This window comes from Oryzias melastigma, linkage group LG19, assembly GCF_002922805.2.
Source record: "Oryzias melastigma strain HK-1 linkage group LG19, ASM292280v2, whole genome shotgun sequence".
NCBI lineage: Eukaryota > Metazoa > Chordata > Actinopteri > Beloniformes > Adrianichthyidae > Oryzias > Oryzias melastigma.
The window spans coordinates 23,672,810-23,683,954 of NC_050530.1; the positions used below are offsets into that span (position 1 = coordinate 23,672,810).

The 11,145-nt window shown below is 39.6% G+C and overlaps 1 protein-coding gene across 7 annotated transcripts in view; it reads right to left on the minus strand.

Annotated features, from left to right (window-relative positions):
* The window catches only part of LOC112154554 (SRC kinase signaling inhibitor 1), a 140,045-nt gene that overhangs the window by 62,799 nt on the left and 66,101 nt on the right, over window positions 1-11,145 (minus strand). For 6 of the 7 annotated variants that reach the window (XM_036217218.1, XM_024285577.2, XM_036217219.1 and 3 more), the window contains one exon: window positions 9,665-9,691. The exons of the other annotated variant lie outside the window; for it this stretch is intronic. In XM_036217218.1, coding sequence (XP_036073111.1) covers window positions 9,665-9,691 — 27 coding nt within the window. The remainder of the gene's footprint in view (window positions 1-9,664; window positions 9,692-11,145) is intronic. 7 annotated transcript variants of the gene reach the window in all.

Here is an 11,145-nt window from a genome sequence, read left to right on the forward strand (position 1 = left end):
TCAGATAAATGCAAAGATGCAGGAGAATATATATATTTTCATCATGAACCTGTTAGAAAATGTACAAATTACAAAACTTTTCAGAAGAGTAATGAAAAAACAAATTATGAGAGGTAACATTTATCTGAGTCTGAATACAAATTACTAAAGCAAGTTTTAACTGTCACGGAACTTGACAGTCTTTCAATATTTCAGACTATTGCTCACAATATTCTTTTAGGTCAACAACATTTAAAACCTTAGTCACATGCACCTGTAGAGGTGCTGCAGGTTTTTGGGTTGTCCAGGTCCGTGAACGGTCATAGAGACCATTGTTTTCCACAGACAGACACAGGCTGTCATCATTGATCAGTTTGGAGATAATCCTGTGTCAGATCTGTGTCTACAGTGCCTCTCCGTCCACACGGTAAACGTTTCAAAATCCGCAGTCTTTAGAACTGAACGTCATGAGAGCGGGGCGAAACATGAATTCCTGCTGAACCTGAACCACTTAGCCAAGGTATAATTCACATTCCGCGCCCCACTCACGTCGTTCAGTTTGAATAAAATTAACGTGGATTTGGAAATGTTTGCCACAGAGCCACTTTAGTCACAGGTCTGCCGTGGAGTTATGGTGCGGTTTGAGAACTACGAGTCCCAGAAGTGAAATAGTGAAGTCACCTACAATTCTAGAACTACGTTGACAAATGTAGTTTTACATTAACTGCATTTAGCATATAAATAAATGTATCCTAAAGTCACAAAATCGTCTGGAAAAACAATATAGTAACTACAAGATTAAGGAGGCAGCACAGATTTATGGGCGGTCCGCCAAAACTGAAAAATTAGAAAAAGTAGGAACATTTCATGTGCAGGAAGGATTCATAGAACACCCGCCTCCAGCTGGATTTCCAGAAATCCTGTCTTATCTGCTGCTGATTACCTGATCAGGTGTGTTTAACCAATAAGGAGCTTCAATGGTTAGTTAGAAAACATGCAGGACACCGGCCCTCGAGGCCTGGATTCTGACACCCCTGGCCTAAAGAAACTTTTCTTCAATTAATGTGTTGAGCTGACATACGCTTAACCACAGCATTAACAAGTGTGAGCAGCTGAGTCAAACCTCAATCTATGTTAACTCTTTCACACCTGAGGCGCTGCCGGTGACGCTCAAATGGAAAATCTTTAACATACTGTAACTTTTCAACCCTTAACATGATATTTCCAGTAGATTGTGAAGGAGAAAAGCGGCTCATTGAGCCACTTTTCTCCTTCACAATCTACTGGAATTATCGTGTTATCAATTAAAAAATGACAGTAAATCAAAGAGCCTAAACACTGGAACTCCAGTTTTAAAGGGTTAACCATTATCTGGAAACGCCCCTAATGTATGTGGTCTGAAAATTCCACACCAATGATCTGTTCTGTCCTAACACTGAAGGACACCATGCAGCTCAAAGCTAAAAGATAAATGTTTTCCTAAATGTTTGTGATCCAGGTCCAGATGTCAGAAATGGAGACGGAGAGGACGATAAGAAAAAAAAACTAAATCACTCTAAATCGTGATGTTTGATATATTTCTGTCAGAGCTTCATCACCACAGCTGACGACACGTCTCCAAGCAACCGCTGCTCTTGGATATCACTGCGTTGTTACCATGGAAAACTAAACAGCCGGTAGTCTGACATTTGAAATGTTCAGGTAAAACATCTTTAGCTCTTTTCATCCAACCAGTAGCTGCATTCCCAAAAACTTTCTAAAACATAACCACAGGGAGACGAGTCTTTCCCTTTCAAACGTATCAATCGATGTTGATGCTCTGCTCAAACTTTGGACAAGAAAAGAGAGAGAAACAGTTTTTTGATTAAATCATCTTGATCTTAATCCTGTGCTGCATCATCAGTTATTAGAAAATCCTGCAAGAAAGAAGCCCCATTATGATTCCCATGCAATTAAACGCAGCTAATGAATGAGTGGAATGCTGGAGGCAGTTCCAATAGAATCCTCTTTCTCTATCAGAGCCCACAGTCTGCTGCATTACTCTAAATTGAACACTGAAGACAATAGGCTGTGATTACAGTGGCCACTCGATGAAAAAGAGACATGCCATTTAAAATGGAGCTCTAATATTAGTCTGTGTGAGGCTGGGAGTGTGAAGGGAGAGAATTCTGCAGTTTTCTGCTCTATAATGTCGTTGACGCTGTCAGCACGGCTGCAGGCTGCTGTTCCAATCGCTTCACCCCTGTAGACGAGCTGACGGGCCCGCCGTTTGCTGGAGGATGGAGGAGAACACGTGAGAGGGAGTCTTAAAAAAAGCGCACTACATTTGCATAATCCCATCACAGTCTCCACTGCAGGCCCATGTATGGATTAGCGTGTGTGTGCCCTATTACCGTATCATTGTTTGCTTATCTGTGCGTTTCTGCAGCAAGAACACCACCACTGCTTGTGGGCATTTAGTGAGCGGGAACAGCCAGAAACATCCAAATGGAAAACATGGGGGACTATTACTTCCAAACACCCTCACACATATGAGCCCAGCAGTGCACTACTGCAGGGGCTTCTATTGCATCAGAAGACTCCTCTTCCTGAGTGGAAGAGGAGGGATAACCAATCCTCACTGAGGTGTAGACCAGCAACAAAGACGAGGATATCTTTGAAGGAGTATATTCAAGACTGAACAGTCAGAGGGAGAGAGAGAAAATCTGCAGCAAGAGTACAGAAAAAGGAGGATGAAGAGGCTGCAGTTAGTTAGACACACATGCATTCAGTATAATGACCAAGATAAATGATTTTACTGTTGCTGACCAAGTATTATGTCTTCTTTTTATTCATTATGTCTCTGTTCACAATGGGTTAATTAAAATAACGTGTAATTTACTATGAAAAGCCATAAAGACTGTCCTTTATTCTGGGAACTTTGTTTTAACTGCATATTTTGTGTTTGTTTTATGAAACAAACAATTGTTTGTTGTCTTTTAGGAAGATGATTTATGAACTTAAAATGACCATATTTGAAATTTAAAACTTCTAGCTAGAGACCTTACTTTTTTGTGATATGACTGTAGGGTGGGAATAAACACAGATGGATACAGTTTCGTATAAGTATATCTGCTGTGCTGCTTAGAGATATATCTAACTTTTTCAGATCATCAAATTGTTCAACAAATGTGTTTTTACCTATCAAAATAGAGGCATTAAGTTATGTTATCTTTAGTGCATTTTGCACTGGGGAGCAGTGGATACAGTTTGTTTTTCCAGACTTTACTGTGAATGTTTTAACTGTCTTCAGCTTTGATCAAAGTGATAAACGGCATACGCCTAAAGTTTCGGTCTTAATTCTGTTAGACTTGAGTGCAGAGTTTAAAAACCCTTGTGCTACCCTGGGCATGTTGGTGCTGGGATTGTGGTCATCTGGAAGCCACAAGACAGCTAATATGAACGAAAATTGATGGATGGATGGATGGATCTCATCATACAGTATTTGTCAAATTTTCTTTAAGAAAAACAAAAACTTCCTATCACCGATATTGACCTGACCCAAAATTATGTTCTTAATTTTGTCGCGTCAAGAAACTATAAATTATTAATGAATAGTTGGAGAAATTATGTGTTTCAACAAACCGTAATCTCCAAAAAATCTTATCAGAGAATATTGAACTCATTGCTCCCTTACTTACTGTAATGACGTTTGGAGAATAATTATAACTTTCATCACATCCAGAACACATTTTACCACGGAACTCAGCAATCTAAAGTTGCTTTGATAAAGCGGGCCCCGGCGGTCGATTCCTTCGGCTGTAGCTCTGTAGGTCTAGATTAGTGTTGTTAAGATAAAGTTTAGATTTTTTTATCATCGTTATTATCCACCGTTCTGAGGTTCTGTTCTCCTTTCTCATTTACTTCACCTCTCCTCTATTCCTTATTATGTATTATATTTAGCTCTCTGTGCTTCTTTTTGGTGCAGTGTGATTCACATGTTGTCCCTCTCTCCCGCTCCCCCAGAGAGGAGTGGGAGAGATTTCTGATTCCTGATGGATCGTCTGTGCTCCTGCTCTAGGCTGTGGACCACGCCTCTGGCTCGTCTTGGCTGTGGACCTCGCCCCCACCTGTCCATCAGTCCTATCTGGTTGAACTCTATTCAAATACGTAGTTGCAGAGTTATATAATCTAATTCTTTTAACAGTTCTGGTAAATCTCCTGTCCGTCCTGGGAGAGGATCTCTCCTCCATGTGGACATCACTAAGGTTTCTTCTTTTTTCCTGAATCAGATTTTTTTTAGGAGTTTTTCCTTACTGGGAGGGAGGGTCTATAAGAGCAGGGATAACCAGTTTAGTTTAGTCTGTTTAGTTTATCAATCAGCTATTGTTTATATTTTATGACCAACCTGCTTCTGTAAAATTACCGGCATGACGCCCAATGAGGAAATTCTTTTGTGATATTGGGCTATAGAAATAAAATTGAATTATATTGAATTGAACTAAATTGGATCCCTAAGTTGTTAATTATAAGCTGTAGTTGTAGTACCTATGGAAACGTGTACTTTCTTTCTAACGTTTGTCTTTATTCCCTTCTTTATGTTGAAAGTATGTGATAGACTGCTTAACCAGTGAATTCCTCTGATGTTTGAGTAAAGTTTTGTCTGATGTTGAAGTACCTGACAGGCTTCAGATTTGATTGAAAACTACAACTAGTCTACAAACTTCACTGATGTTTTTCAGTATAAAATTTTTACATCAGTAATTAGATTACTTCAGAGAACATGACTTAAAGTTTAGACCTTTTGTTCTATAAAATTAGGCAACATAGACTTTACAAGCATTTTGTGAAGTTCTAAATCTTCAGAACAGACACAAATGTTTACAGGCTTCTTTCTGAGCTGAAACCATTTTTGTAGAGAAGAGGAAAATAAAATGACCAACTTGTGATAAAGTTTCCTCTGTTGTTGCCTTTGGATTTATCCTCTTGCCCTTTTCCTTTGACATTTTAATATAGACTATAGCAAACATTTTACATCCCATTTAATCCTAAAGCAGCAGCTTTTTTATTGTTCCCTCACAGAAAATCCTTCAGCTGAGTTTTATTCGCTGCGTCAGCAGGTGTGCAGGTTTACGATCTGATGGTTCAGATAAAAGAACACGCTGTTGTTTCTGCTGCATAGACCCTGACAGGTTACACAGATGAACAGATCAGGAGAGGCCGTTTAAAGAACTCCATTTATTCAGGCTGCAGGTAGAACTAATGACAAATAAAAGCATCTCTGCCCCCTCCTGTTCCAAATGTGAAAGGAAAAGCTTGCTGTGATGATGGAACTATCACAAATGTGAGTTACATAAAGATGATCGTCTATTTTTATGATACCAGCTTATAAACGCAGTTATTTACTCAAGAAGTAAGGAATTACAGACAACACGAGTTGTTAAGCTGTAACCTAATGGTCTTGATCAGAGAGTCCTGAACAGATAATGATTAAATGAGTATTAATAATTAGACACCAAGAGTAAAAAAACCTAAAGAAGCTTGATACAAAAAGCTGAAACGATTGTTTTTATAGTTTTACAAGTTCCTCTAAATTCCTATATTTAACAATGTTAAACAGCTCATAAAATCAATTAATCTTTTGTTCATACTGGTTACTAAATCGTTTATTTGAGGTCAACATGAATGAATAAAAATGTATTAGTAAAATTTCATATTTAATCAAGGACAAATTCTGTCCCTTTAACCTGATCTTCAGCTCTTCAGCTCTTCATCCAAATGATGCAGTGACCAATTAACTAATCAGGTCACAAAATGAAGCATTTTGGATTTTTACTGTTCATTGTTAGTAAAAATGTTTTCTGCTACTGAAGAAAACAAAAAAGAAAGAAAAACTAGAAAGTGTTGTAACAAATCTAAAGGTTGAGTTGTATCCTAAGATATGCACAGAATGGAAACATGTACAACAAATCAGATGAAAGCTAACAAGATTTCAGTTCATTAGAGTGCCAGGACACTGAATTTCACACTTTTTTTATAACAATCTTTATGCTGCTTGCAGTCATTTCACACACATGAAAGTATTCAACCAGTGCACACTTTTACAGCACATAGAGGTTCACATGGACTCCGTGTTTGTAGCGCAGGCTTTTATTGGTTTCATATCATCTCTTCTCTAACACTGAATTCACTGTGGAAATGAGGTCCAGACCATGTTTGAAGTGGACATAAATTCCCACAAATTCATGGCCTACCATCCCCGGATCCCCGCTCAATGACCACACCTGGGCCTGGCCAGGCCTAATCTTCAGACATGCACGGCCAAAGTGCAATTACAGCTGGGATGAATGGAGTCAAATGTTCAGAATGACTACAACTTCATATGTAACAAGCTCTTAGACAGCATGTGAAACTCCAAAGAAGACACACAAAGTACCCGCTGACAGAAGGTTGATGTTTGGGCCTAGACTCCACAGAAAAACAAAAACTGTTGAGCTAAACTAAACCAACGTCAAACCAAGATCATTATAGTTGTTATAATCCAGAACCAGACTCAGGAAGAGTAACCGTCTGACTCAACACATCCCAGGAGAATTGAAGGCTACTGATATTCAAAGCAATCATTCTCTTCCAAAACTATAATTTCACATGTTATAAAGTCCTCATCACTTACATAATGAACAATGCATGTTTCCTCCTGAAACAGTTTGTTGAATGCAGACCACTGAATGGAGAATCACAAGTATCACTACAATCAAGAAAACATGAAACCAGAATGTCCAGTGTAGATAATAAACTGTCACAACCACCTGTCTGCTTAGATTTCCCCTGAACTATGGCAGCTGTGAGTCAAGCAAGTGATGGACAGCATGTGAACAGTGTGAGACAGCTTCATGTTATGTGTGTAAATAAATGATATCCTCCATATGTGACACTCACTGAAGACAAAAAATTTACAAAACAAACTTCCACCACCGCTTTTTCCCGCTGTGAGCCACAAGGATCATGTGTCAGAGAAGAGGAACAGTTCTTCATCAACTAAACTGCCTGACCCTGAGGATCTAACAACATCAGAGGATCTACTAAGATATGGAGATCTAACAAAATCTAAGGATCTAACAACATCTGAGGATCTACTAAGATATGGAGATCTAACTAAATCTAAGGATCTAACAACATCTGAGGATCTACTAAGAGCAGAAGATCTACTAACATCTGATGATCTACAAACATATGAGGATCTACTAACATTTGATGATCTATTAATATTTGAGTTTTCGAAAGAAAATCTCTGAATTGGCAGTGAACCTTTCCAAAGACTGTCACACTCACCAAAAGTACCTGAAAGGATCTTTTAGTTTGTAGCAGATTAATGTGTTTGTCACATTTTCTATCTTCTGCAGCAGATTTCAGGTCAGGAAAGCAGAGGAGTCATTTTGTTTTGCTAAAAGCCCCAAAAAGTCATACTTATATTAAAAGGACAAAGGCAAATATCTTGAAAATGTATTGTTCACATGACATTTGGCCTTCCCACATCTCTTGTCATAGTCTTACTGTCCTAAATGCATCAAGGTGTGTCATCAGCCCCTTCGAAATGCACATGACTCAAAGAACTTCTTCAGTTTTTCCAAACCATTTGAAAAGATGGAAACTCCATTCCTTTATCTCACATTCATTTTCCAACACCATCACTCATAATTACAGTTTTCTGGGCCTGAACACTTTGGCTTTGAGGCCTGCTCTTTCATAATCTTCTTAGGTCTAATCTTAATTCTTCCCTTCGCCCTTCCGCTACATTTAGCCCACCAAATGGAAAGTTGTAAAAAAAATAGTGTCTCAGATTTTGAACATCACTTTCCTTCGATGACATCACCAATAATTGCTGGTTCGCTGGCTTTAGCTTGCAGCGCCTAAATATACATAACAACAGCGGTTTTATAATTTTGTAAAGATCATTCTAAAACAAAAAGTCATTACTTACAGTTAAATCTAAACGTGTGTTGTTCATAGCGCACTCATGTGAAGAAAAGAGCTTCTCAGATGGAATGCGGAAACCCCTCGAGAGGGAGGGGTCTGTATCCCTCCGCTTGGAGGGAAGGATATAAAAAAATATATTTGGGACACCACTTCCACTTCACAAGAATCTTCAAATGGAGGGGAAGGAAGAAGGGAAGAATTGGGATTGGGCCTTAGTTACTGAAGCTGGATGACTGTTTTCTGTCTGAAGGTAGTCGCTGTCATGGTAGAGGATTTTATCAGCACTATACAATGACTGCAGAAATACTAATATATATATATATGCATAAAAAGTAATGAATATGTTTTCCAACAAGACGTCTTGCGAAGCAATAGCTGCAGGAGACAGTTCTGAACCGGCTGCCTGCATCAACAGAAAAAACGTAGTCTGTACTGCAGGAGGTAAGAAAACATCCTTATGATAGATTATACAGAAACTTTCCCTTTCACGTTTCTGAAAGAGTATCAACTCTAAAGTGTTGTCCTACAAACTTTTCTTGAAAGTCATTATAGGTCCATGAAAAAATGAAAAGAGAAAATTTAACAAGAAGTTTATTGAAGTGAGACTATCAGCACCCATTAGTCTCCTGACATTTTTTTCTGATCAAAGGTTTTAGACTATGGGAGATCCTGTGATAAATATAATTACGTTCCAGCTTAATGCTGCATCAACAACTTCTGCTATGTTCACATCAACCTCAGCAACACGCATTCAAGCAACCATTTCAATGAAGGCTTTTGACCCATCTGCATTACTTCATAATTGAGACCCTCTGACATCACAATGACATGAGTGATGCCTTAACAGAAGGTGGAGATGTGTAGAATGCACGGTTTGTAGACATTTTTCAGAATCTTGAAATGATTTGAAAAAGGAAACTTGTCTGATTCCAACTCTTTTCTGTCTGAGATGATTAGAAAACCTTTTTTCATTTCGACCTTCTTTGCTTTTTTCACTTTTTTCATTTTTTTCATTTTCATGGTTGCAATTATGAGGCCGTCCTTTTAAACTACCAATAAAAATCCACATAGTTCATGAGGTAAACATTACAGCCAAGAAACAAACTGTCACATAGGAATGATCTGCTTTGCTACAATTGTTGAGAAAAAGTTCCCTCTATGCATGAAAAAAAATGTTTTTACCAACATTTCCACTAAACTCTCTGATCATTTAAGGGTTTTACCTTTAAGTCTGGCTGTGAAGGAGTAAAGTTACCAGCTGTTAACCCCTTGATAGGACTGTTCCTGCCCATGTCAACCTGATCCAAAGCTGCTGTTCTGGAGCTAGACACTGAAAGTAAATCGCCTGTTTGACTCTAAACCACAAACACCTGACATTTAAACAGAAAAGACAATCTTCTTCATTTGAATCCTCTTGGTTGCATCTTTAATGACTGCAGTAACTTACCAGGAGCATGAGAGAGAAGTCTCTTTACTTAAATGCAAATTGTTCTCTGAAATTTCAGGAGCAACTCTGAAAGATTTCCTTCGTCCTCACTCTGATCGTTCTCTGTTTCCTTTACTTTCTGATGCAGAAAAGTCACAGTGAGTGGATCTTCAAAGTTTAAACAACATTTAACACAGGAGAGGTAAGAGAGCATGCAGAGGCACAAAGGCTCTATCCTGTTAGAGCCAAATCCATACAGAGGCAGCGATTTATGCTAAACACAAACACAATGCTGGCACTGACCTTGAAGCTCCAGTAGTGCGGCTGTTGCTAAGGGAGGGAAGGAGACAAAAAGACAGGAGACAGAGAGGAAGGGGGAGAAGAAGGAGAAACAGCACTCCGTTAGACTTTGTCACAAAACAAAAGAGAGGACAGAAAAATGCCTCGTCACTGAGTTCCCACGAGATGGGAACATTTCACACTTCCAAAGGTGAGTTTCCATCAGCTTCCATCCATTTTCTAAAGCGGATTTTTCCTGTTCAGGGTTGCTGGAGCCTATCCAGACACTGTTAGGCAAGGGTTCACCCTGGACGGCTCGTCGGTCCATCACAGGGCCACACAACACATGGAAGGGGCAATTTAGAACCCTCAGTGAACCCATGAAGCAAGATTTTGGACTGTGGAGGAAATCGAGAACATGCAACTCCACCAGAAAGGGATTTGAACCAGAGACTTCTCACAAAGAGGGCTAAACACTAAACCACAGTGCCCCCATCTTCCCTTTAAATAGAAACTGTGTTCAGCTAAAGCTTCAAAACAAAACAAAACATGTTTTGCAAAAGGCAGAAGGAGAAAATGATTTTTTTCGTCCTTCACTACCATCATAATAACTCTCTAATTGATTGTAAAAGCTTCACAGCAATTCATCAAATATTTGTGGTGACTAATGATGCAGGGCCAAGCAGCTCTTGAAACCAGCCCTAAGGTGACCTGACACGCCTGGCACAGATCCATCAGTGACTGGGACACAAAAACCCGAGTTTGGAGATTTTCAAAAGAAGAGAACACCTGGATCAGAGTTCTGGACCGAAGTGGGATACATTCATGTCCAGGAAAACAGAGGTTGTGCCAGTTAGTTTATAACCTCCTCCATAATCCTTCAGTAAAATATAAGACCCACTCCATGGAAAATTGTGTCTTGGTGTTTTCTAACACTATCCTTCTTTTGAGGACATTTATAAAATATTTTACAATAAAAACAGCGTTTGTTCTTTAGTCATAATGTAATGATCTGGAGCAGATGAAAACTCGCAATTTGAAAAAAGCTCAGGTTTGTGGCACAGCAACAGTGATGGGTGGGAAAAAGTCTTCCTGCTCGGCCCCCTTCTGATGCATCCACTTACAGACAAATAGATCCATGAACGTCTGAGCTGGAATCTGGATCTAAACTGTACGGCTGGATAGCTCCAATACTGCTCTTGTTTTCTTGTTATGCTAATGTTAGCTTAGGGTTGTGAGGAGCTGTAAGCTAGCAGGAAAGAGTGTAAACAAAGGACTGTCGGGATATCATTGCGGGGTTACGCCGGAGTCACACCGGACGCGATAGCGCCGTGAAGCGGCGCCGATCAGAGTGCGCTTCCATTTGGCGCCCATGTTAACCTATGGCGTTGGTCACACCAGGCGCAGAGCAACGCGGAGTGGCGCGGAGGGTCCGCGCGGTGCAGCGCAACGTTTCGGCGTCTGGCCTATTTCTTCCGCGCGACGCGAGCGCTCCGCGTCAATAC